The sequence below is a fragment of the Piliocolobus tephrosceles genome, chromosome 13 (genome assembly GCF_002776525.5).
Source record: "Piliocolobus tephrosceles isolate RC106 chromosome 13, ASM277652v3, whole genome shotgun sequence".
In the NCBI taxonomy this organism is placed as follows: Eukaryota; Metazoa; Chordata; class Mammalia; order Primates; family Cercopithecidae; genus Piliocolobus; species Piliocolobus tephrosceles.
In genome coordinates this window covers 68137903-68165713 of record NC_045446.1, presented here as the reverse complement: position 1 = coordinate 68165713, position 27811 = coordinate 68137903, and the positions used below count along the sequence as shown (strand labels likewise).

At 42.9% G+C, this 27811-nt stretch overlaps 1 protein-coding gene and 1 pseudogene across 2 annotated transcripts in view; both read left to right on the top strand.

Moving 5' to 3' along the window:
* The first annotated feature begins 7266 nt into the window (after window positions 1–7266).
* Window positions 7267–7822, top strand: LOC111540694 (annotated as a pseudogene). Its single transcript, XR_002731056.1, has one exon. The product of XR_002731056.1 is annotated as a programmed cell death protein 5 pseudogene (transcript).
* A 7975-nt stretch (window positions 7823–15797) lies between these two features.
* INTS4 (integrator complex subunit 4) overlaps window positions 15798–27811 on the top strand; it is a 122889-nt gene continuing 110875 nt past the window's right edge. Inside the window, exons 1-2 of the mRNA XM_023209327.3 lie at window positions 15798–16187; window positions 19481–19675. Coding sequence (XP_023065095.2) covers window positions 16134–16187; window positions 19481–19675 — 249 coding nt within the window. The 5' untranslated portion in view covers window positions 15798–16133. The remainder of the gene's footprint in view (window positions 16188–19480; window positions 19676–27811) is intronic.

Below are 27811 nucleotides of genomic sequence, written 5' to 3'. Positions count from 1 at the left end.
TAAATAAAATGAAGAAGAAGAAACAAACGAAAATAACAGAATGTTTCTTGGAGGAAAGAGAATATGGAGAGCAGAACTTCAAAGCAACTGTGATAAATATCCCTAGAGATGCTTCTTTTTGGATAAAATGGAGTAACTGGCACTGGATTTACCCTTCTACCTGAAACAACGCAAAACTGGACAAAATATGTGAAACAATGGATCTCGACATATTGTACATTAGGCAACTAAGGACAAGGAACTCAGAGACAGGGAGCAAATGAGATAGGTCCTATGATTACCCCAGCGTGCTGACTGCAGAAGATATTCAGGGCCTAGTGCAGAGAGGGGAACCCAGGCAGAGACTGGGAGTTACCTTGAATTGAGGAGAAAGATCTGGGAATCCCAGGAAGCCAAACAGCAAGAGTTTCAAGGCAGAGTATCAGAGAGGAGAGGACTCCACAGAAAGAAGACTCTGGAGACCTGCCTGAGGTCCCTCTTGAGTATTCAGTGCCGTACTCATCAGTGAACATATGTGAGGAAACCACCCCGAGGCTGGGTAGAGAAAAGATTAGTGGGAACAGTGTCCAGAGATTAGGACCAGGAAAAGTGTATATTCCCAATAGCCAGAGAGAAAGACCTTAACGATTCACAGGGCCTCAGTTAGAGTAAAAAGGTCTTGCATTAGTATTGGAGAAAATTTACCCTAAATTAAATACTGTTCTGGTTTTACTTAAAGCTTAAAAGCAAGCAGGGCCGGGCGTGGTGACTCATACCTGTAATCCTAGCACTTTGGGAGGCTGAGGTGGGCAGGTCATTTGAGGTCAGGAGTCTGAGACCAGCCTGGCCGACATAGTGAAACCCCATCTGTACTAAAAATACAAAAAATTAGCCAGGAGTGGTGGCGCATTCCTGTAACCTCAGTTACCTGGCAGGCAGTGAAATAATCAAACTTTTGAAGTTACTTAACCATGCCTATAAAAAAACGCTGAGGAGTTTGTCTAGGACTATAATGCTTGCAAAAAAGTGGAAAAATACAGCCCCCAGGAGGAAAAGAATCAATAAGTAGAAACTGATCCAGAAATTATGATGATAGATGATAAACAAAACCAGAGATGGTAGAAATAGTAGGCAAAGACTTAAAACAGTGGTTATAACCATATTGTATGTGTTAAAGAAGCTAGCAGAAAGATTGAACATGTGGAACAAGGACATGGAGATATTTTAAAAAGACCTGGCTAGGCACAGTGGCTCATGCCTGTAATCCCAGCGCTTTGGGAGGCCTAGGTGGGCAGATCACTTGAGTTCAAATTCACTATTATTATGTTGCCTGGGCAACAGAATAAGACCCTGGCTCTACAAAAAAATTTAAATTCGCCAGGCATGGTGGTACTGGCCTGTAGTCCCAGCTACTCGGGGGACTGAGGTGGGAGTGTGGCTTGAGCCCAGAAGGTTGAGGCTGCAGTGAGCTGTGATCACACCACTGTACTCCAGCCTATGCAACAAAGTGAGACATTGTCTCAAAAAAAAAAAAAAAAAAAAAAAAAAAAAACAGAAAAAAGGCCAGGTGTAGTGGCTCACTACAGGATTACAGGATTGTAGTGCCTGTAATCCCAGCACTTTGGGAGGCCAAGGCGGGTGGATCACTTGAGGCCAGGAGTTTGAGACCAGCCTGGGCAACATGGAGAAGAAACCCTATCTCTGCTAAAAAATACAAAAGAAAAATTAGCTGGGTGTGGTGTCGGGCACCTGTAATCCCAGCTACTCAGGAAGCTAAGGCAGGAGAATCACTTGAACCTGGGAGGCGGAGATTGCAGTGAGATGAGATTGCACCACTGCACTCCAACCTGGGCAACAAAGCGAGACTCACTCTCAAAAATAAATAAATAAATAAATAAATAAATAAATAAATAAATAAAATGGAATAAAAAGTACTTGTGGCAGCACCTGGGACATAGAAAAAGCTCCAATCAACATTGGATATTAGTATAGGCATACCTCACAGATACTGTGAGTTCAGTTTTAGACCATCACAATAAAGGGAATATGACAATAAAGTTAGGCACATGAATTTTTTGGTTTCTTATTGCCTACAAAAGTTATGTTTATACTATACTATAGTCACTGAGGCTGAAGTGTAGTGGCTTGGGGTTCATGGCTCACTGCAGCTTCGACCTCCTGGGCTCAGGTGATCCTTCCACCTCAGCACCCCCAGTAGCTGGGACTACAGATGCAAGCCACCATGCCCAGCTAGTTTTTTGATTTTTGGAGAGACGAGGTCTCATTATGATGCCCAGGCTGGTCTTGAGCTCCTGGGTTCAAGCAACCTTCCTGCCTTGGCCTCCCAAAGTGTTGGGATTATAGGCCACTGGACCCAGCCTATACTATAATCTATTAAGTGCACAGTGGCATTGTGTCTAAAAAACAATGCATATACCTTAATTTAAGAATACTTCATTGCTAAAAATGCTAACTATCATCTGAACCTTCACTGAGTCATAATCTTCTTGCTGGTGGAGGGTCTTGCCTCCATGTCGATGGCTGCTGAGTGATCAGGATGGTGGTTGCTGAAGGTTGGAGTGACTGTGGCAATTTCGTAAAATAAAGCAACAGAGAAGTTTGCCATATCAATCGATTCTTCCTTTCTTTCTTTCATTTTTACCTATTTTTTGAGACAGGGTCTTGCCCTGTTGCTCAGGCTGGAGTACAGTGGTGCAATCATGGCTCACTGCAGCCTCAACCTCCTGGGCTCAAGTCATCCTCCCACTTCAACCTCCTGAGTAGCTGGGACCACAGGTGTGTGCCACCACACCCAACTAATTTTTAAAATTTTGTAGAGACAGAGTCCTGCCTTGTTTGCCAGGCTGGTCTCCAACTCCTGGGCTCAAGTAGACCTCCCACCTTGGCCTCCCAAAATGTTGGGATTATAGGCATGAGCCACCGCGTCCGGCCAATCATTTCCAACTTTTGATTTAAAATAGGAGATGTGGGACTCTTCCTTTGCTTATTTTTGTTTTTTTGGAGATGGAGATCTGCTCTGTTGCCCAGGCTGTAGAGCAATGGCGCAATCTCAGCTTACTATAGCCTCAACTTCTTGGGCTCACGTGATCCTCCCACCTCAATCTCCCAAGTAGCTGGGACCACAGGCATGTGCCATCATGCCCAGCTAATTTTATTTTTTGTCTCACTATGTTGCCCAGGCTGGTCCAAACTCCTGAACTCAAGCAATCCTCCAGTCTTAGCCTCCCAAAGTGCTGATATTACAGGTGCAAGCCATCATGTCTGGCCTGGGACTCTTCCTTTCACTTGAGCACTTAGAGGCCATTATGTAGGGCTATTAACTGTTCAATATTATTTTGTGTCAAGGAATTTCAATATTGTTGTATCTCAAGGAACAGGGAGGCCTGAAGAGAGGGAGGGAGACAGGGCATTGCCAGTCAGTGGGACAGTCAGAACACACACGTTTATTTATTGCGTTTTCTGTCTTATATGGATGCTGTTTGTGGTGGCCCCAAATAATTAGAATAGTGACATCAAAAATCACTGATCACTGATCACCATAACAGATATAAAATCTTGATTTTATGTATAAAAAAGTTGAAATATTGTGAAAAATACCAAAATGTGACACAGAGACTTCGAGTGAGCACATGTTACTGGAACAATGGCGCCTACAGACTTCCTCAACACACGGTTGCCACAAACTTTCCATTTATAAAATAGGCAATATCTGTGAAGCACAATAAAGCAAATACAATAAAAGGAGGTGTGTCCATATTGTTACTGTTCTATGGCGATGTCAACAAAGTGTGGCATAATTGAAGGAACACTGGAATTCGACCATAGACCTTACTTTGCTTTTTCTGAGACAGAGTCTCGCTCTGTCACTCAGGCTGGAGTGCAGTGGCATGATCTCGGCTCACTGCAACCTCCACCTCTCAAACTCAAGTGATTCTCATGCCTCAGCCTCCCGAGTAGCTGGGATTACAGGCACCTGCCACCACGCCCGGCTAATATTTTTATGTATTTTTAGTAGAGATGGGGTTTCACCATGTTCGCCAGGCTGGTCTCGAACTCCTGACCTCAGATGATCCGCCTACGTCGGTCTCCCAAAGTGCTGGGATTACAGGTGTGAGCCACTGTGACCGTCCGAGACCTTACTTTGAATGGCAGCTCATCAATTACAGTGTTCTTAGGCAAGAAACTCTGGGGGAGTTCTTGAAAGGGGATCTGCTCCACAAGGTTGTGAGAGTGCAGTGGGTTGAATGGTGGTCCCCCAAATACTATGTCCACCTCATAATCCCCAGAATCTATAGATGTTACCTTATTTGGAAAAAGAATTTTTGTGGATGTAATTAAGTTAAAGATTTGAAGATGAGGAGATTCTCCTGTATTATCTGGATGGATCCTAAATCCAGTGACAATCTTTCCTTATAAATCCTTATAAGAGGCACACAGAAGAGAAGATAATGTAAAGGAGGGGTGATATGACCGTAAGCGGCCAGGTGCAGTGGCTCACACCTGTATCCGAACACTTTGGGAGGCTGAGGGGGAGGATCACTTGCATCTAGGAATTCGAGACCAGCCTAAGCAACATAGCGAGATCCCATCTCTACTAAGAAATAAATAGCCAGGCATGGTGGCACACAACTGTAGTCCCAGCTACTCGGAGTCTGAGGTGGGAGGATTGCATTAGCCTGGAAGTTGGAGGCTGCAGTGAGCCATGATCACACCACTGCACTCAGCCTGGGTGACAGAGTGAGATCCTGCCTCAAAAAATTAAAAAATTAAATAAATAAAAATGACCACAAGCTCAGGAATGCTGTGGCAGCAGCCAGAAGCCATAAGAGGCAAGGAACAGATTCTCTCCTACAGCCTCCAGAGAGAGGACAGTTCTGCCAATAACTTAATTTTGGAATTCTAGCCTCCAGAACTGTGAGAGAATAAATGTTTGCTGTTTTAAGCTACCAAGTTTGTGGTTGGCAGCCTCAAGAAACTAATACAGAGAGTAAAATCAAGTAATATATTTAAAAATATCCAGCACATTTTAGGGCTCTGATATTGCCGTGTCAAAATTTCAAGCCTAAAAGCAATGTAGGGCAAGGGCAAGGCCAAGGTCACGGTGTCTCTTACAGACTCTCCTGGGAAGTAGTAGGGCTGTACATCCTTCACATCTTTAAACAGAGAGAGCAGCCACTACTTCCATCATTTTGTAGAGCAAATGTTTAACCTGAAGCCACATGAGATGGATCATAGCATACATAAAGCTCCTTTGTGACTGTTTGGAATTTCTTTTTCGATTCTTCATTTTACTATGAGGTCCAAAGGTTTAGTTTTCTGTTTTTCGATTTTTTAGTTTGTTTTCTTTTGAGACAGAGTCTCGCTCTGTCACCTAGGATGAAGTGCAGTGGCGCAATCATGGCTTACTGAAGCCTTGACCTCCCTGGACTCAGGTAATCTTCCTGCCTCAGCAGCCCAAGTAGCTGGGACCACAGGTGTACACCACCACACCTGGCTAATTTTTGTATATTTTATAGAGAAGGGGTTTCACCACATTGCTCAGGCTGGTCTCGAACTCCCAGGCTCAAGCACTCCTCCTGCCTTGGCCTCCCCAAGTGCTGAGATTACAGGTGTGAGCCACCGTGCCTGGCCATGATTTGTGATTTTTGTAAGTACAGTATATATTATAAAGCCTGTCATGATCCATAGCTACTTGAGAGATTTACTTTGACAGTTACCTATCTTTCTTGTCAGACTTAAAACATTTTTCAACTTGACATCAGAGACAACTGTTTAAGTATTTATGGTATTGTTAACTTTTGAGGTTTAAGGAATTAATACATAGGGAGTTTCAATCACAAAATTGTTCAGAACAGTCATTTTCAAAGAACATTGTAATTCAGGAATCACGTCTGTTTGTAAATGTTTTTCTTATTTTCAAGGTTGGTCTGTGGTTTCCTTTCTTGGTTTTAACATGGCCGACAATTTAGGGTGGACATTCTTGAATGTCTACTTAATCTTTTCTTCATGAAGAAATTCAACATTATCAAGTGCCTGGGGAAAAGAGTTCATACTTTGATCAGTAATTACTCCTATGATATTAGAATCCAAGGCAGTACTTAAGAGATTCAGATATTTTTGTCACCCGCATTTTCACTGGAGACATCCTGCTCCTTAAGATCTAAACAGGGCCGGGCGCGGTGGCTCAAGCCTGTAATCCCAGCACTTTGGGAGGCCGAGACGGGAGAATCACGAGGTCAGAAGATCCAGACCATCCTTGCTAACACCGTGAAACCCCGTCTCTACTAAAAAATACAAAAAAAAAAAAAAAAAAAAAAACTAGCCGGGCGAGCTGGCGGGCGCCTGTAGTCCCAGCTACTCGGGAGGCTGAGGCAGGAGAATGGCGTAAACCCAGGAGGCGGAGCTTGCAGTGAGCCGAGATTGCGCCACTGCACTCCAGCCTGGGCGACAGAGCAAGACTCCGTCTCAACAAAAAAAAAAAAAAAAAAAAAAATCTAAACAGGTTTGCTTAACATCTCAATTTCATGAGTTACGGAAAGGTAATGTCCTCCCTAAGGTTTCTGCACATTCCTGGAGTGCTTGTGTTCTCATGGTCTGTTCTGGTCTTCCACTTCTGCTCCTCATCTGGGTGTCTTAAACCCATTGTCACTGTTCTACACAATGCTCACCAGATTTAACACACAGGTCTTTAATTTTTTTATTTTTATTTTTTTAATAAATGCCACTTCCATGACCTATTTGTGTACACAGCTGATGGTGGAAAATATAGGCAATTAAGGGGAGAGGATTTATAATACAGAACCACAATTCCCAGTTGAGTATTGGACATATTTATTCTTAACAGTGTGCCAGTCATCCCACCACTGGCGACTTTTTACTAGTAGATTGTATTTGTTAACTGTTCTCTCTTCTTTCCATTTTCTTGCGATGCTCCACTGTGGATGGGGCTGTTCTTCCCTGCTCCACTAACTTACGCCAGCCAGTGGAATATGTGCGGAAATGACAGTGTGCCAGTTCCAAACCAAGGCTTTAGAAACATGACAATTCTCCGCGAGCCCTCTCATGTTCCTTCTATTTGCAAAGAGAAGACCATGCTCCAGTTTAGCTACCTCCTTTGTTGCTTGGTTCTAGATTGCATGCATGTTCTTAAGGTATGACTCTCCTCCTAAGCAACTTCCAAAACTATTTTATTAAACAAAGGCAATTCCAATATCTCCTCAACTCTCAATTCATAATACAGTTAAGATAACATACTAAGGCCACGCTGGCGCCGAGGGGCTGTGGGAGTGTCCGTGGCTGCTCCACCGCTGACGCCGTACCATGGCGGACGAGGAGCTTGAGGCGCTGAGGAGACAGAGGCTGGCCGAGCTGCAGGCCAAGCATGGGGATCCTGGCGATGCGGCCCAACAGGAAGCAAAGCACAGGGAAGCAGAAATGAGAAACAGTATCTTAGCCCAAGTTCTGGATCGGTCGGCCTGGGCCAGGTTAAGTAACTTAGCACTTGTAAAGCCTGAAAAAACTAAAGCAGTGGAGAATTACCTCATACAGATGGCAAGATATGGACAACTAGGTGAGAAGGTATCAGAACAAGGTTTAATAGAAATCCTTAAAAAAGTAAGCCAACAAACAGAAAAGACAACAACAGTGAAATTCAACAGGAGAAAAGTAATGGACTCTGATGAAGATGATGATTATTGAACTACAAGTGTTTACAGACTAGAACTTAATGGAACAATTCTAGGACAGAAGTTAAGATCTGATTAAATATTTACTTTGTTTATTGTCTATATGCCTTTTAAAAGAAATAAACTTGTTATGCAAATAAAAAAAAAAAAGATAACATACTATTGACCAGGTGCTGTGGCTCACACCTGTAATCCCAGCACTTTATGAGGCCAAGACAGGTGGATCACCTGAGGTCAGAAGTTCATTTGACCAGCCTGGCCAACATGATGAAACCCTGTCTCTACCAAAAATACAAAAATTAGCCAGGCATGGTGGTGCACACCTGTAATTCCAGTTACTTGTTGGGCTGAGGCAGGAGAATTCCATGAACCCAGGAGGCAGAGGTTGCAGTGAGCCAAGATTGCACCATTCCACTCCATCCTGGGCGACAGAGCAAGACTCCATCTCAAAAAACAAAACAAAATGAAACAAAAAACAAAACATATTTTTATCTCACGATAGCAAAACTTTTGGAAATAAGTAGTATTTTTTCTTTTAATACCCCATTCTGAGAAGCAACAAATAGTTTTAAGTAATTATATTATGTCTGAATAATGTAATCTTATACTGCTATTAAAATTACATTTATGGATGGCTTAAAATTAAGGTGAGGAGAATGCTCATTTAATTCAATGTAATTTAATTAAATATTTGCTCCAAAAAGGATTTAAGGTAGAGGGACTTACAAGACTGTACAAAAAAGAAATATCCAAAAAGATATAAATTATAAATACACGGCCAGGCACGGTGGCTAATGCCTATAATCCCAGCGCTCTGGGAGGTCAAGGCGGGTGGATCACCTGAGGTCAGGAGTTTGTGACCAGCCTGGCCAACATGGTGAAACCCCATCTCTACTAAAAATACAAAATTAGCCGGGCATGGTGGCAGGTGCCTGTAATCCCAGCTACTTGGGAGGCTAAGGCAGAATAACTTGAACCCGGGAGGTGGAGGTTGCAGTGAGCAGAGATCACACCATTGCCCGCCAGCCTGAGAGAGTGAAGCTCTAACTCAAAAAAAAAAAAAAAAAGGCCGGGCGCGGTGGCTCACGCCTGTAATCCCAGCACTTTGGGAGGCTGAGGCGGGCGGATCACGAGGTCAAGAGATCGAGACCATCCTGGCTAACACGATGAAACCCCGTCTCTACTAAAAATGCAAAAAATTAGCTGGGCGTGGTGGCGGCTGCCTGTAGTCCCAGCTACTTGGGAGGCTGAGGCAGGAGAAGGGCGTGAACCCAGGAGGCGGAGCTTGCAGTGAGCCGAGATCGCACCACTGCACTCCAGCCTGGGCGACTGAGCAAGACTCCGTATCAAAAAAGAAAAGAAAAGAAAAGAAAACTATATATATATATACATATATATATATATTAGCCCCGTGGCTCACACCTGTAATCCTAGCACTTTGGGAGGCTGAGGCGGGAGGATCACTTGAGGACAGGAGTTCAAAACCAACCTTTTGGTGAGACCCTGCCTCTACAAAAAACAAACAAACAAACAAATAAATAAATAAATAAATAAATAAAACAATTAACCAGGTGTGGTGGCACAAGCCTGCTGTCCTAGCTTTTCAGGATGCTGAGGTGGGAGGATCACTTGAGCCTGGAAGGTTAAGACTGCAGCAAGCCATGATTGTGTCACTGCACTCCAGCCTGGGCGACAGAGCAAGATGCTGTCTCATGTACACAAAAATTACAAGTACATAAATTATAAGAACATTGTTGGTTACCTACTCATTAATACCATCTCCTCCCTTCCTCCTTCCTAACAGAAAGGACAAAATAGCAGGCTAGGGGCGATGGCTCACGACTGTAATCCCAGCATTTTGGGAGGCCGAGGCAGGTGGATCACCTGAAGTCAGGAGTTCGAGACCAACCTGGCCAACATGGTGAAATCTTGTCTCTACTAAAAATACAAACATTAGCCAGGTGTGGTGGCGGGCACCTGTAATCCCAGCTACTCAGGAGGCTGAGGCAGGAGAATCGCTTGAACTCGGGAGGCAGAGGTTGCAGTGAGCCAAGATCGCACCATTGCACTCCAGCCTGGGTGACAAGGGCAAGAATCTGTTTCAAACAATGACAGCAACAACAAAAACCCAAAATAAAAATGATAGTAATCATGTTCAAAAGGCAATCTCTGTTTCATTTGTATGAATATCTAAGACTTCTTAGATCTGTTGGTACTAACCAAAGAAAATTACAGAGTCACAAGAGAAAATCTTAAAACCGTATGCTAAACGTAACTGTCATCATAATCCAAAGGAAAAACACAAAGAAAGATGACAACCTTTGTAGATTACCCTCATGAAGATACCCTAGTTCATAGCACTGCATCAGGTTTTCAGTTCTACATTTTTTCTCTTAGGGTACCTTTTGTGTGTGTGTGTGTGTGTGTGTTGTGTTGTTTGTTTTTAATTCTCTACTTATTTCCCTCATCTTCCCCTGCATTCCCCCAACCACCACTCATTATCTGCTCTTTTCTGCTGTGCTTAGTGTCCTGGAAGGCTGATTGTTAGGTCCTTAGGTACTGCATGCCCAGGGCCCATTCCTGGTTGGGCCAGAGACTTGGCAAGTTCAAGAGTGGAAGATGGGTAAAAACCTGGTAAGAAGATGGGCCTAAGAAAGATGGGAAGAAAGCTGGGGAAACTGGTATAGGTGAAAATGTGAATGCCCTTGTGAATGCCCACCAGAGGGCACCCATTCTAGAAGAGGGTCTCAAAAATCAAGGGCACAATGATCCAACTTGTGGATGTCAGCCAGTCTCTTTCACCAGCTCCTCAGTGCTTGCTCGATGGAGACATGAACAAAGTGGCCATAATGGCAGGGATAGAGGCTATTCATGTGCCGTACAGTATAGACTTCCTGCCCCCAAAGCTAGCCTAGCCACTGATGTATGTCCAACCTGCCAGTAGTAGAGAGAGACCAACACTGAGCCCCCGATATGGTATTATTCTCAGAGGGTACCAGGCACTTCTTGGTGGGAGGTTTATTGCACTGCAAATCAATTAAGAAACTGTTGGGGAAAATTCTGGTGTTTCTGAGCAAATGGCATCAAAAGCTTTGTTTGAGGATGTTTGCAAAGCTGCTTAGGAGCAGGGAACAGATTTACTTATATTCCAGGGTAATAAAGCTAATATGGTCCTCAAATCCTGGAAACATTTCAGAGTGATAAAAAAATGTCCCCCATGGGTTGGAAGGCAGATTTCTTTCCTGACCAAAATAATAAAGTCTCTCTCCAGAGGGCAAGTTTCTCAGCAGTCTTCTTTTAAGAATGGGAGGTTCCTAAGCTCAGTGTTCTCAGCTGTTACAGATCTATTGTGTGCATGGGCATTCACCTGTATAACTGCCATGATGTTTGTTTGGCAAGGAGAACTGAAACAAATTTGGAGTTCATGCCACCTGCTGTGCTGTGAATAATCAACTGCCTAAATCATCTTGGCTTGTTGTCTCCTTACCAGATGAAGCCATGAAGTGTGGCAAGTTAACTTAGCACTTAGGGAGTGCCTGACTGTGTGACAATTTCCTACCACCAAATGTAATGACTTAAGACTACAGCCATTAATTATTTCTCACAGGCCTACAGGTTGGGCAGTTCTGGTCTCAGCTGGAATAACGCATACATCTGTAGTCAGCTGGTGGATTAGCTGGGGTGGAGCTGGTCTCAGATGGCTTCAGGTGGGTCAGCTTGCCTGTGTTCCATGTGGTCACTCACTCTTCAGCAGGCCAGGTTGGATTTGCTGTCATGGCAATGGTGGGGCTCCAAAATCAAACAAAAGGTCTGGGAAATTGCATGTGGGTGGGCCTTGAGGCTTAGACTCAAAATTAGCACGCTGTCACTTCTAGCACATTGTATTGGCCTGTCACAAGGCCAGCACAAATTCAAAAGGTGATAATATAGATTTCATCTCTTAATAAAAGCACCTTCAAAGTCACATTTCAAGGGGTATACATACCGAGAGGGGGAGATCTGGGGCTATTTTTGCAATCATTCAACTACATACTGGATCCTTTCCATCATGGAAGGAGCAGTGATTTGTCCTCACAGGAATAGACTCGTATTCCAAATTCAGATTTGACTTCCCTGCCTGCAATATTTCTGCCAGCTCCATAATCTACGGATGCCTAATTCATTATCATAGTATTCCACACATTGCTTCTGATTAAGGAGCTTATTTTATGCTGAGAAAATTGTAGTGAAGAAACTCCTTGGTCTTGCCAGGAACCCTATCACTCAGATGTAGGTGCTATAATAAAGCAGAATAATAATCTTTTGGAGATTCAGTTATAGTGCTAATCAAGAGCCAACACATTGTGAGTTTGGGCTGCTGTTTATGGTATACGCCTTATACCAACAGCTAAAATATAGTACTGCTTCTCCCACAGTTAGAACATGGGTCTGGGTATCAAAGGGTGGAGGTAGGAGCAGTTCCTTTCTCTTTTACACCTAATAATTCATTTATGAATTCTTGGGCTCAGTACGTTTGGAATACTTAGTCCCCAAGGGAGAAACAGTTGCCCTAGAGAACATAGTCATTGTTCATTACATTAGACATGTAATGAGACTGTCCCCAGACCACTGGGGCTATTGTTGCTGAACCAACAGGCAGAGAAGAAGTTACTAAATTGGGCTGCTGTTATGCAAGAGACAGAGAAGACTGAAGCCTCATAGATTCATTCACAGGGGAACCTTAATGTATTCTCATAAGTAATAATAAAATTCAAAGGAAAATGGCATCAATAAAATAAAGACAGTTTTTCAAGTCAACATTAAAGAATATGCGTTCTTGTTTCTATGCCAATCTGGTTCATTGAGAAGTTGGCTATACCAACTTCTCAAATTTATTTATTTATAATTTAAAAAAATTATATAGCCAGGTATGGTGGCTCATGCCTGTAATCCCAGCACTTTGGGAGGCCGAGGTGGGCAGATCACTTGAAGTCAGGAGTTTGAGACCAGCCACGGCAACATGGTGAGACCCTATCTCTACTAAAAATGCAAAAAGATTAGCTGGGTGTGGTGGTGCATGCCTGTAATCTCAGCTACTCATGAGGCTGAGGCAGGAGAATCGCTTGAACCTGGGAGGTCGAGGCTGTAGTGAGCCATGATCGTGCCCCTGCACTGCAGCTTGGGCGACAGAGCTAAACTCCATATAATTTTGTTTTCTTTTAATATAGAGACAGGGTCTCTTTCTGTTGCACTGGCTGGTCTGGAACTCCTGAGTTCAAGTGATCCTCCCACCTACCGCCTCCCAAAGGACTGGGATTACAGGCGTGAGGCACGGTGCCTGGCCTCAACTTTATTTTTATTGCTTCTTCCTCTTCCTTGCACACACTTTACTTTCAACATGAACTGAAGTTCCTTTGGTTTTCGGAATGCACCAAACTCCTTCCTAAAGCCATTTATTTATTTATTTATTTATTATTTTGAGACAGGGTCCTATTCTGTCACCCAGGCTGGAGTGCAGTGGAGCGATCTCAGCTACTGCAACCTCTGCCCAGCGGGCTCAAGCAATCTTCCTACCTCAGCCTCCCAAGTAGCTGGCACTACAGGCATATGCCACCATGCCCAGCTAATTTTTTGTATTTTTGGTAGAGATGGGTTTTCACCATGCTGCCCAGGCTGTCTCCAACTCCTGAGCTCAAGCTATTCCTTTACCTTGGTCTTCCAAAGTGCTGGGATTACAGGTGTGAGCCACCACACCTAGCCGCCATGTATTTAATAATGACGATAATACTCATATCATTGATGCTATGATGCACATTTAATGTCTCTGAAATCAGGAGATGTTGGCCAGTTGCTCATATGTAGACTGAGTCGTAGAAGTTCCTGGTGTCATCGCTTCAACTGAGCTCTGCAATTTTGGTACTATATGTGTTATTTTAAATTACTATTTAATATAGCTCCAAATAGATTACCCTATAACTTGTCATTAAAAAGTTTTTACGTGCACAGAAGGACATGGAAACAGCAGTGTGATGTAAGATACAAATCTATGTCTAAATAAGTTTAAAAGAGCTGTTTCTGTAAGCATACATAACAAATCTAAACAATTAGAAACCATTGTTTTTAATTTCAGCATTTCTTTTCTTAACATAATAAATAAAATATTGATTTTATAATTGCTGGCAGCTTAGATTTGATAGAATATGATAATGGTAATAATAGCAGCTAAGCTTTATTAAAGGTATTGTTTGCTAAATGTTTTTCATTTCCCTTGACATATTTGTATATCTTATCTCGGCGGTCTGGGATGCCTTTGTTTCTGGAAAAACTCATTCTTTTAAAGCCGCATTAGAAATAGTTTCCTTTTTTTTTTTCTTCTTTTTTTTGAGACAGTCTCGTTCTGTTGCCCAGGCTGGAGTACAGTGGCCCGAACTCGGCACACTGCAGCCGCTGCCTCCTGGGTTCAAGCGATTCTCCTGCCTCAGCCTCCTGAGTAGCTAGGATTACAGGCACCCACCCCGACGCCCGGCTAGTTTTTGTATTTTTAGGAGACACGGGGTTTCACCATGTTGGCCAGGCTGGTCTCGAACTCCCGACCTCAGGTAATCCGCCCGCTTCGGCCTCCCAAAGTGCTGGAATTACAGGGGTGAGCCACCGCGCCCAGGCTTTTTTTTTTTTTTTTGGAGACAGGGTCTCACTTCGTTGCCCAGGCTGGAGTGCAGTGGCTTGATGTTGGCACACTGCAACCTCCACATCCCAGGCCCAAGCGATTTTCCCACCTCAGCCTCCGGAGTAGCTGGGACTTCGGGCGTGGGCCACCATCATGCCCAGCTAAATTTTGTATTTTTTAGTAGATTTCGTCATGTTGCCCGGGCTGGTCTCAAAACTTCTGAGCTAGGTGATCCACCCGCGTTGGCCTCTCGAAGTGGTGGGATTACAGGCCTGAGCCACCACACCCAGTTTCCTCTAATTTTAGGAAAGACTTCCCTGAGGCACTCTAAGGAAATTAGGTCTGTTTGAACTACATTCATTCCCGTTACCCAGCACATTTCAGTTGCACTGTCACCATCAGTTTGGGTGTCTGTCTTCTCAGACTGTAGGACCTTGAGGATAAATACTATCTTTTGTTTATTTTTGGGTCCTCTGTATCCACCTATCCACCTCAGCCTCCTGTTTTTTTTTTTTTTTAAACTATCCCTCTCTGTCTTTCCTTCTTTCCTTTCTTCCTTCCCTCCCTCCTCCCTTCCTTCCTTCCTTCTTCTTTCTCTCTCTCTCTTTCTTTCTTCTCTCTTTCTTGATACGGAGTCTCGCTCTGTTGCCCAGGCTGGAGTGCAGTGGTGTGATCTCGGCTCACTGCAACCTCCACCTCCCAGGTTCAAGTGACTCTCCTGCCTCAACCTCCCAAGAAGCTGGGATTACAGGCGTGTGCCACCACGCCCTGGCTAATTTTTATATTTTTAGTAGAGACGGGATTTCACCATGTTAGCCAGGCAGGTCTCGAACTTCTGACCTCAAGCGATCCACCCGCTTCGGCCTCCCAAAGTGTTGGCATTACAGGCATGAGCCACCGTGCCTGGCCCACATTAATTCTTTTGAAAGACCAAAACAATGAACAGCTAGTTTCATGTAGGTTGTAAAACTTGATCTTGGATTTACTGACACTAACATGTGCACTATACCTTACAGTCCGTAAAATGTTCCTGCATTATTTCACTCCATTGTCACATCTTTGTCAGGTTATTATAAATGCATTTGTAGTTGAGCCATTTGCTTAAGAACCAGAACTGTGGTCTGTAGCTTCGTTGCTTTATCCTTGGTCTCAAATGTCTTTCTACTGTACTGCTATCAGAGCAGGGATTGATGCCTTAAAGGATGGCAGCTTTTGCAAAACTGGAAATAAGGGAGTATGGAAAGGCACCCCCAAACTGGAGAGGGGTGGCGCACAGCTTGAACAAAGGCAGTGCTCAGGAAACCTATAAGCCGCATCGTGTACAGAAAAGGATGATGGGAATGTCAGCTGAGCCACTAGTCAAACCCCTTACAGGGCTCCGGATTTTACCTCTAGCTCTGGATCGCCCCGCCTCTGCCCTTTAACTTGTACTTCCTCCCTCCCTTCGCGCTGCACCGCGCAAGTCTCTTAGCCATTCCAAGGCCACCAGCCAGCCTCCCAAAGCTCCCATTGGGTTTCCCACCCTTTCAATCTCGGCTCCTCCCACCAGAGGCCCCGCTTCCCACAAGCCGCTCTCTTGTTTCCGTTCTTCCGGCGCAGGAGGCTTAGGCCGCCAAATCAGGCCGTACAGTGGCGGGGCAGTCGAGCAACAGGAAGCGGTCGCTCTTTCCCCAAACCCCACTGCCTTGTGGGATCTCGGCAAGTCATCCACCCACCCCCGCGCCTAGACAAATTTTCCGGATCCGTCCACCCCTCCCTCCTCCCTCCTAGTGTACGGAAGCTGAGAGGGCCCGCAAGCAGGCATGGCGGCGCACCTTAAGAAGCGGGTTTATGAGGAATTCACGAAAGTGGTTCAGGTAAGCTCTGGCGGGAAATATCCAGAACCGATCCGGACCAGGGTAGATTATCCAAAACCCATGCACTTTGCCAGAACAGAACAGGCTTCATACGCCCGTGTTAAGTGCAGACTTGTTGATAATCTCTAATATTGCACGTTAGTGGGCGTGTTAGTTTGCAACCGCTGTTGTCATTAATATGTGAAGTCTGACAGAATTTTTAAAAAATTATTAGGAGAAACAGTGTTTTTTAATTTGCGAAACTATCTTATCCGAGAGAATTTTATTCTCTCATACAACTTTGCTACATCGCGTTATATTAGCATCCTCGTTTTCCGGATGTGGACATTGAGCCTTCCGGAGGGGTACGAGGATTCACCAGTTAGCAGCAGAGACCCTTCTAGCCTCCCCACCCCCACGTTCCAAAAAAAACCTCTCAGGGACCAGTTGGAATATACACAAGGTTCTAAGGGGCTGAAAGAAGGGTCTATAGAATTCCTTCAGGCGCAGTCTAAGCAGGCGGGAGTCACAGACTTCATAGGGCAAGAACTCTCCACTGGTGGAACGGTTCACCTAGGAAGGAGGACAGTACCTTTCTCACTATGAAGTTGTGACATGTGAACAGAGCCCATGTCAGAGTGGTCAGTGATGCTCTGTGTGTCTCCATGTAGATGTTGCTAGGGTTGATCCCAAATCATCCTAATGTCTTATTTCTCAGATTTTAATGTGTATGCAAATCACCTGGGGACGTTGTTCAAATGTCGATTCTATTTGATAAGTCAAGCAGAGGAGGTGAGGCAAGATTCTGCATTCCTGACATGCCCCCAAATTCATGCCAGTGCTTCAGTTGCATTCTTAGATCCTTAGACTTGTAGAGTGGCAAGACAGAGCATCCAGCAGGATACTGATCCTTAAACATGACATTGATTCATTCATCCAGCAGTAAAATATGTTAATACATAATATAAAATATGTTAATACATAATATAAAATTTAGAATTTTAACAATTTTAAGTGTAAAGTTCAGTGGCATTAAGAACATTAGTACTGTAGTACTGTTGCGCAGTGTAATTTCCTTTCTTCCCAACATTCTGTTGTTCCCGTTTCCCAAGAGTGCTCACCCCTCTTCCACCCATCCTCACATAACCAGATATGCCATGTGTTCATGTGTCTGCATATCTCCAAACTCTTGCACTGGTTGTCTCTTTTATACAGAATACATGCCATTCTTCCCTTTCTTTTTGTTCTCCACCCAGTGGACTTAACATTTGTGCTGCAAGACCCAACTGAAACCTCGTAAAGAGCTTAGTCTCTTCTTCACCTGTTTCTGTAGCATTCTGTGGTACTAATCTTTTTGTACTTTTCGTTCAGTGCTACTGTAATTACCAGTGTACCTATCTTCCCACCAGTCTGAGGTCCTTGATGGCAGAGGTAATGCCTGGTTCGTCTCCGTGTCCTGGAGATGGACAATAGGGCCTGGCTCACTAAAGTGTTATTAGTGGTTGAATGACAGTTGATATTGGTTGTCCTCTCCCTTACATAATACTTAGGGAAAAAATTCCTAGCTTTTGACCTAACTACAGCTTTGATAAGACTGAAAACTGAGTTTGAGAGGAATAGGATAGAAATGGCTAAGAATTTTAAGGGAAGAGCTAATTTCTTCACTTAATTTTTCATCAGTTGTTAACATGAAGTGATTAAATGAGATCTTAGTGCTTCTGTTCTTTTTTCTCCGCTGAAAAGATGAGGAAGGAGAACTGATATGTGCCTAGCACTTACGTATATGTATAATAAAGTTATGTTTAATAACTTAGATTTATCGAATAGCTCTGTGATAATAAAGTATTGGTATGCCCTCCTATAGAAGGCCTTCCCTAGCTATTAAGTTGTTATTGAATACAAATTCCTCTGACTCCAAAGCCCTTATTCTTTTTATCATGTCATACTGTGTTCTTGTCTAGAATAATTCTAGTCTCTTTTCTATGGAAATGTGAATTTGTAAGGAGGTGATTGCTCAGTACATAAAAATGCACTGTTAAGGAAATTTATTTTATTTTATTGTTATTATTATTATTTTTTAAATAGAGACAGGGTTTCACCATGTTGCCCAGGCTGGTCTCGAACTCCTGGGCTCAAGGGATCCTCCTGCCTTAGCCTCCCAAAGTGCTAGGATTACAGGTGTAAGCCGCTAAGCCCATCCAATATTTGTTTCCTTTTGTTTTGAGATGGAGTTTTGCTCTTTTTGCGCAAACTGGTGTGCAATTGCACAATCCTGGCTCACTGTAACTTCTGCCTCCTGGGTTCACATGTTCCTCAGCCTCCTGCATAGCTGGGACTGCAGGCATACACCACCACACCTGGCTAATTTTTGTATTTTTAGTAGAGACGGGGTTTTGCCATGTTGGCTAGGCTGGTCTTGAACTCCTGGCCTCAAGTGATCCGCCTGCCTCAGCCTCTCAGAGTGCTGGGATTACAGGCGTGAGCCACCACACCCTGTCTGATATTTATTTTCTAATAAAGAATGGACTTTGGGAGACTGAAGCAGAGGGATCACTTGAGGCCAGGAGTTTGAAACCAGCCCGGGTAACATGGAAAAACCTGTCTCTACTAAAAATACAAAAATTAGCTGGGTGTGGTGACACGCATCTGTGATCAAAGCTAGCTGGGAGTCAGGGAGGTGAATCGCTTGAACCTAGTAGGTGGAGGTGGCACACACCTACAATCCCAGCGTGTTGGGTATCAGTCAGAGAATTATTTGAACCTAGGAGGTGGAGATCGTAGCAAGCCAAGATTGCACCATTGCACTCCCACCTGGGCGACAATGTCTTGCTCTGTCTCAAAAAAATAGAGTAGATCCTTCGTGTTATCTCTAAACCCAAAGGCTACCATAATCCTCAGAGATAAGTAGAGCAAAATGTTGGTGTAAGGCTGGGCATGATGGCTCATGCTTGTAATCTCAGCACTTTGGGAGGCTGAGGTGCGAGGATTGCTTGAGCCCAGGAGTTAGAGACCAGCCTGGGCAACGTAGAGAGACCCCATCTCTAAGAAAAAATAAAGTATACCTATTTTACAGAGAAATAAACTGAGACTTGGAGAAATTAAATGACTTGTCTAAAGTCATAGGAGCTAGTAAAGGCAAAATTGAGACTCATGACCTTGTCACCAACCCGGTACTCTTTCAAGTTTATAACACTGTATTTTCCTAAGTCTGTCAGCTAAATATATTATTTGGTATAATGGAAAATTATTTCCACCAAATGAGGCAAAGTTATATTTGCAGATTCTGTGTTTTCAGTTTTCTTTACCCCTTGCAGCAACAACAGGAGGAAATTGCTACTAAGAAACTCCGACTAACAAAACCAAGTAAATCTGCAGCACTCCACATAGATCTGTGTAAAGCTACCTCCCCAGCAGATGCTTTGCAATACCTGCTCCAGTTTGCCAGGAAGCCTGTCGAGGCAGAAAGCGTAGAGGGAGTAGTCAGGATTCTCTTGGAACATTATTACAAGGTAAGAAAATCTTGAGGATCTGATGGGAGTACATCATGGGACTTATATCATGTCTGCAGAATGGTTAATATTACAAATAAATAAGGTATTCATTAGCAGGCTTTTACTGAGTGTCTTCCATGTGCTAGGTACTATGGATACAGAGACAAAAAAGGTGCAGATCTTGTCCTCAGAAAGTTACAGTATAGTAGATGGAAATAATACGTGTCAATGATAAAGTGCATCATACTGCTGAAGTTACTGTGAGTGCAATATGTGCAGAGTACAGTGGAAGCACAAAAGAGGAGTTAACATCAATCATGACCCATTCATCTCTGGAATGTGGTCCCCTTAACATCCTGCTGTTCCTGTCCTAATTCATGGCCCTCATATCTAATTGCAGTAGCCCTCTTTTTTAATGAAAAATAATTTTTTTTTTTTTGAGACAGAGTCTCACTCTTGCCCAGGCTGTAGTTCAGTGGTGCAATCTTGGCTCACTGTAACCTCTGCCTCCTGGGTTCAAGCAATTGTCTTGCCTCAGCCTCCTTAGTAGCTGGGATTACAGGCACGTGCCACCATGCCCTAATTTTTGTATTTTTAGTAGAGACGGGGTTTTGCCATATTGGCCAGGCTGGTCTCAAACTCCTGACCTCAAGTAATCTGCCTGCCTCAGCCTCCCAAAGTGTTAGGATTACAGGCATGAGCCACTGCGCCTGGCCAAAAAAATTTTCTTTGAGACAGAGGCTCACTGTCACCCATCCTAGAATTCAGTGGCACCGTCATAGCTCTCACTGTAGTGTGGAACTCCTGGCTTAAGTGATTCTCCTGGCTCAGCCTTCCAAGTAGGTGGGACTACAGACATGTGCCACAACTCCAGGCCAAGTTTTGCTTTTTTTTTTTGAGACCAAGTCTTGGTCTGTCGCCCAGGCTGGAGTGTAGTGGCGCAATCTTGGCTCCGTGCAACCTCCGCCTCCTCGGTTTAAGTGATTCTCCTGCCTCAGCCTCCAGAGTGGCTAGGACCACAGGTGTGCGACACCACACCCAGCTAATTTTTTTTGTATTTTTAGTAGAGATGGGGTTTTGCTGTGTTGGCCAGGCTGGTCTCATACTCCTGATCTCAAGTGATCCATGCACCCTGGCCTCCCGAAGTGCTGAGATTACAAGCGTGAGCTACCATGCCCAGCCCAAAAATCATTATTATTATTACTATTATTATTTTTGAGACAGGCTCTTGCTTTCTCTCCCAGGTGGGAGTGCAGTGGTGCTATCACAGCTCACTGTACCCTCAACCTCCAAGGCTCAATTGATCCTCCTGTCTCAGCCTTCTGAGTAGCTGGGACTACAGGCATGTACAGCATGCCCAGCTAATTTTTGTATTTTTTTTTTTTTTTGTAGACACAGGGCTTTCTATGTTGCACAGGCTGATCTCGAACTCCTGGGCTCTAGCAATCCACCCACCTTGGGCTCCCAAATTCCTGGGATTACAGGTGTGAACCATGACACCCAGCCCCCAAATTATTAAGCTTATGGAAAAGTAGATAAAATACTGTAGTGACCTACCAAATACCCATTCCTAGAATTTAACAGTTATTAGTAATTTTGTCAAATTTGCTCTGTTTGTTTCGCTGAATTTTATTTTATTTTATTATTTTTTTTTTGAGATGAGTCTCACTCGGTTGCCCAGGCTGGAGTGCAATAGCACTGTCTGGGCTCATTGCAACTTCCGCCTCTTGGGTTCAAGCAATTCTCCTGCCTCAGCCTCTGGAGTAGCTGGGACTACAGGCATGCGCCATCACGCCCAACTAATTTTGTATTTTTAGTAGAGACAGGGTTTCACCATGTTAGCCAGGCTGGTCTCGAATTCCAGACCTCAGGTGATCCACCTGCCTCGGCCTCCCAAAGTGCTGGGTTTACAGGCGTGAGCCACCATGCCCAGCCTTGTTTTGATGAATTTTTAAAAGATATGTCATTTTTTTCTAATTATTTCATTACATATCTATTAAAAAGGGATATCTTTTTGTTGTTTTCTTTTTTCCTCACTGCTGTGAGAAAGTAGAGGGACTTTTTATTTTTTAACGTAGCTACCTAACCATAATGAATAAAGTTAAGTAATTCTTTAATGTCATCTAAGAATTAGTTGATATTTAGATTTTTTTAGTTGTTCCCCCAATATCTTTTTATAGTTGATGTGTTCAAATCAAAATGCAAACCAGGTTCCCACATGGCATTTAGTCTTTTTAAAAAATCTACAACAGTTACTATTTTGGTGACATTGATTTGATGAAGAAACTGAGACAGTTCTTTTGTAAAATATCTTGTTTTCCGAATTCATTTACTTTTTTGAGGATTAACTTGTTCCTCTGTTCTCTGTATTTACTATGAACTGAAAGTTAGACCTGTAGGCTTTGTTATATTTAGGTTAAGTATATCTTTGACAATTTTAAGACTATGTTATAAATGGTGACTTGTACTTCATATTGCAGCTATCAGTATGCAAATGTCACTGTTACACTGAGGTCTTCCTTTACCCTTCTGTTTCGTATCGAAACTGCCTATCCCCACCCAGCACTTCCTAGTCCCCTTCCTTGATTTTGTTTTCTCCATGGGACTTACCATCTTCTAATATTCTGTATAATTTCTTGTTAATTATGTTCCTTGTCCATTTCCCCATACAGGAACATAAGCTTGCCTTGAGCAGGGATTTTTATTTTTTTAAATTGTTGTTTCTGGAGAATCAAGAACAGTGCCTGGTAAAATAAATATTTGTTGAATTAATAAATGAATTGACACTTTTTACTCAGCAAATAGATATCAGACGTTCTGGGCACTGGACAGTGTCCTATTAGCACAATTATTAAGTTTTATGCTTTGCAATTGTTTGTCATATGTGTCTATCTCCTTCAGACTTTGATCTCCTTAAATTTAGAGGCTGCAGATCCATTAATCTCTATCCCAGTGCCTGGCAGGTTCCTTGGAACATTGAAGGGACATTATAAATGTTTCACTTATGTTTTACATGAATAAAATCAGGCTTTCTTTTTTTGTTGTTCTTTCTTTTCTTTAAAAAAATTTTTAAAAAATCCTATCTATCTATCTAGAGACTGGGTTATGAGACTGGCTAAAGTTTTGTATTTTTGATAGAGATGGGGTTTCACCATGTTGCCAAAGCTGGTCTCAAACTCCTGGGCTCAAGCGATTCATCTGCCTCAGCCTCGCAAAGTGCTGGGATTACAGGCATGAACCACTGTGCCTGGCATCTGTTTGAGTGTTGCTGTTTCTCAGTCTAGAGTGCAATGGCGTGATCACTGCTCACTACAGTCTGGACTCCCAGGCTCAAGCCATCCTCCCACCTCAGCCTCCTGAGGAGCTGGGACCACAGGCGCATGCCACCACTCCCAGCTAATTTTTTCTTTTTAATTTTTTTTGTGGAGATGGAGTCTCTCTGTGTTGCTCAGGCTGATCTCGAATTCCTGAGCTCAAGCAACCCTCCTGCTTGGCCCTCCCAAAGGATTGGGATTACAGGTGTGAGCCACCACATCTGGCCAAAATCAGGATTTCTGTTCTCAAGAAGTTTTCAGTCTCTCAGTGATCTATTTTCCGTTAGTCTTTTTCTTAGCAATATCTACCATTATTATTATATTAAAGTTCTATTACCAATGATAATCTATAATAATACTTCTAAGAGCAGTTAACATTTAGTTTGCTTGTTAGAGTTTGTAAAGCACTTTCCATGTGTAATATTTTATTTAATCCTGATGATAGCACCATTGTTATCTCTAAATTCCAGATAATGGAACTAAGCTTAGAGCTGTTTAGTATTCAAGGTCACCCAGCTAGTAAATGGAAGGTATGGATTTGAACTTCGTTTTTTTTTAAAAAAGAAAAAACCTTTTGTTATGGAACATTGCAAATATATACTATGTAAGTAGAGAGTCTAGTTTAATTAATTCCCATGTACCCATTACCCGGCTTCAAAATTTACCATTTTGTGGCCAAACTTGTTTCATTTTCCCTCTTCCCTCCAATCCACTTGTACTTCTTTACCCTCACCTTCTCCCCCAGATTCTTATGAAAATAAATTCCTGGCATCGTATTATTTTAATCATAAATTTCGATTTATATCTTTAAATGGTGAAGACTTTTTTTATTATTATACTTTAAGTTCTAGGGTACATGTGCACAACGTGCAGGTTTGTTACATAGGTATACATGTGCCATGTTGGTTTGCTGCACCCATCAACTCATCATTTACATTAGGTATTTCTCCTAATGCTATCCCTCCCCCGGCCCCTCACCTTCTGACAGTCCTTGGTGTGTGATGTTTCCCTCCTTGTGTCCATGTGTTCACATTGTTTGACTCTCACTTATGAGTAAGAACATGCAGTATTTGGTTTTCTGTCCTTGTAATAGTTTGCTGAGAATGGTGGTTTCCAGCTTCATCCATTTCCCTGCAAAGGACATAAACTCATCCTTTTTTATGGCTGCATAGTATTCCATGGTGTATATGTGCCACATTTTCTTAATCCAGTCTATCATTGGTGGACGTTTGGGTTAGTTCCAAGTCTTTGCTATCGTGAATAGTGCTACAATAAACATATGTGTGCATGTGTCTTTATAGTAGCATGATTTATAATCCTTTGGGTGTATACCCAGTAATGGGATTGCTGAGTCAAATGGTATTTCTAGTTCTAGATCCTTGAGGAATCGCCACACTGTCTTCCACAATGGTTGAACTAATTTATGCTCCCACCAACAATGTAAAAGCTTTCCTATTTCTCCACACCCTTTCCAGCATCTGTTGTTTCCTGACTTTTTAGTGATCACCATTCTAACTGGTATGAGATGGTATCTCATTGTGGTTTTGATTTGCATTTCTCTGATGACCAGTGATGATGAGCATTTTTTCATGTGTCTGTTGGCTGCATAAATATGGTGAAGACTCTTAAAAAACAATCTTTTGTCATGTCTAAAAGCAAAATTTAACTCAGGTGTTCTGAAGTCAGCTCTTAAGCACTTTAATCAGTCCATGCTGCGTGCATTAATCAAGTGGACCCTAGCTCCAAAAGAAATGAAGAGGGATGCCAGATGGACCCAGTTCTAGATTGGTGACCATAGGGTTTTTTACCCTTTCTTCTGTTCTGTCCAGAAATGTGGTCTCTTATATTAATATTTTAGTGGATAAAACTACTCTGGCTTCTGCTTTTTCCTCTTTTTTTTTTTTTTTTTTTTTTTTGTGATCAGGCAGTAGTATCTGAACTTATTTCACACAATTGATTCTTCACTTATGCTACTGTGCTAGTAGCTATGGAGGATGCAGAGCTATGAGACATGTTCCTTGTCCTTTAGGGGCTAGCAGTGTAGTCAGCAGACCGTATATGTAGTATGTAGATAGTAAGTGCTAAAGTTTTCCATTTGCTCATTTTTTCATTTGCTCAGCATGTCTGAATACTTACTCTGTGCCAAACTTTGTGTTTTATGTTGGTAAAAGAGATGTATCTGATGTAATCCCTGATCTGAGTCTTGAGTAAATAAGAAATGAATTAATAATATACTGTGTCAGGTCTTCTGAAAGGGGTAGGTTATGATATGGCCTCAGAGAAGGGGGTGATTAATTTTTGGAAGCAGTGTTCCAGAAATGCATTATAGAGTGGTAGCGATGCTTGAGAAAAGTCCTAAAAATAGATTTTGGCCAGTTGGAAAACAAGGGGAAAGACATTTTAGTTGTGAGCAACCGTAACATGGGCATGGAGATGTGAGACACGCTATCACATTAGAAGAAATGCAACTAATTTGGCTGGTGCAGATTTTAGGTTGGGAGCTCATCAAGAGATAAGACCATAAGATTTGGAAGGGATCCTATTCTAAAGGGCCTTGTATTCTACCTTGTCAGTTTTTGTTTTAGAAATGACACTCTGAGGGAAAGTATGGAGGATAAAGGAATTGGATGACTGGAGTTAGAGTGACCAATTAGAAGACTCTAAGTTTGGAGAAAGGTGATGCAAGCCTGAACCAGGACAGTTTTAATGGTCAGAAGAAACAATTATTAGATAAGGCTTCCCTGGAGGTAATTCTGTTTTTAGCTCAGGTGTGAAGGAGATCATTTATGTGTCATAGTAGAAGGAGTGCTAAGGGATTATTTCAGAAAGTAAAAGAACTTCAGTAAAGTACCCAGATGGATAAGGAATGTCACTAGGTCAGATGCTCTCTTATCTCTCTCTTTTTTTTTTTTCATTTATTTTCTCCCCCCTCCCCTCTTTTTTTCCTCACAAGGTCTCACTCCGGACTGGAGTGCAGTGGTGCGATCACGGCTCACTGAAACCTCCACCTCCCAGGCTTATGCAATCCTCTCACCTCAGCCTCCCAAGTAGCTGGAACTATAGGCATGTGCCACCATGCCTGGCTAATCATTTCTTAGTTGTGGTAACAATTAAAATTTATTTTCTTAACCATTTTAAGTGTGCAGTTCATGTGTATTAAGTACATTCATATTGTTATGCAGCCATCACCACTATCCATCTCCAGAACTCTTTTCATCTTGTAAAACTGAAACTGAAACTCTTTCCCATTAAACAGTAATCCTCCATTGCACCCCCTCCAGCCCCTGGCAACCGCCACCATTCTACCTTTTTTTTTTTTTTTTAAGACAGAGTCTCAATCTGTCGCCCAGGCTGGTGTGCAGTGGCGTGATCTTGGCTCACTGCAACTTCTGCCTCTTGAGTTCAAGTGATTCTCCTGCCTCAGCCTTCCGAGTAGCTGGGACTATAGGTGTGCGCCACCATGCCCGGCTAAGTTTTGTATTTTTGGTAGAGACAGGGTTTTGCCATGTTGGCCAGTCTGGTCTCAAACTTCCTGATGTAGGTGATCTGCCCGCCTCAGCCTCCCAAAGTGTTGGAATTATGAGCCACTGTGCCCGGTCTCATTTTACATTTTGTCTCTGTTATATGCATAATAAGTGGCATAGCATGCCACCGCTGTATCTGTTGCCCCTTCCCCTGCTTTAGGCCTCCTTATTGTGCCTGGTGACCTCCTTAGAAACTGAATATAGGAGGTGGGGAGTTGGTCTTATTTGAAAAGTACCTCATCCTTTGAGCATACACTTAATTAATTTTGTCTTTAGTATAGAAAGATGATCTATTCTCAGCACTGGCAAGGTACTTTTTTTCCCCTCTCATTTCACATATATTTATTGATCTTTTTAGTGTCAGATCTTGTGCTATATTGAGATGTGGCAGTGAACAAGAGAGCATTCCTTTTTGTCTTTGGAAGAAATTTCTTACCACAGGAATTTTGGTGCCCATTAGAGACCACCTCTCACTCTCTAAGCTAAAACATCCAGACTATTTCTTTGTCAGTCTCCCCTGCAGCTCGGGCACAGGCACAAGACTTATACTCAGACAGTCACACTTGCCTCCTCCAGACTTTTAATCAGGATCTGGTGATTCAAAAAAGCAGGTAGGACTGAGCGCCGTGGCTCACACCTGTAATTCCAGCGCTTTGGGAAGCCGAGGCAGGAGGATTGCTTGAGCTCAGGAGTTTGAGACCAACCTGGGCAACAAAGCAAAAGCTCATCTCTACTAAAAATTTTTAAAAAGTGTCCAGGTGTGATAGCATGTACCTGTAGTCCCAGCTACTTGGGAGGCAGAGGTTGGAGGTTCACTTGAGCCCAGGAGGTTAAGGCTCTAGATAGCCATGATTGCGCCACTGCACTGTGACCTGGGAGACAGTGAGACCCTGTCTCAAAAAAAAAAAAAAAAAGGTAGAATGAAAATTCTTTCTGGTGATAGCAGTAGTAGCTGCCACACTCACCTTCCAGGAACTCCAAGAGCAGTGGTGCTGGCAGCAATGTTGTATACCCAGTGTTGTTGGTGCAAGTTGCTGTGACTTGTGTCTAACGTGACTACTCAGTGGAGGTCAGGTACTTTTTATGCCAACAGCACATTTTTTATTAGAAGTTAGTGACATCAGAATGGCATAGAAAAGTTCTCATTCACTTTGCAACATTTGGATGTAATGTATCAACTGAGAAAGCCGTCTCCCCCGCAGAGGTTGCAGTGAGCCAAGATCGCGCACTGTACTCCAGCCTGGGCAGCAGAGTTAAAACTCCATCTCAATAAATAAATAAATAAATAAATAAATAAATAAATAAATAAATAAATA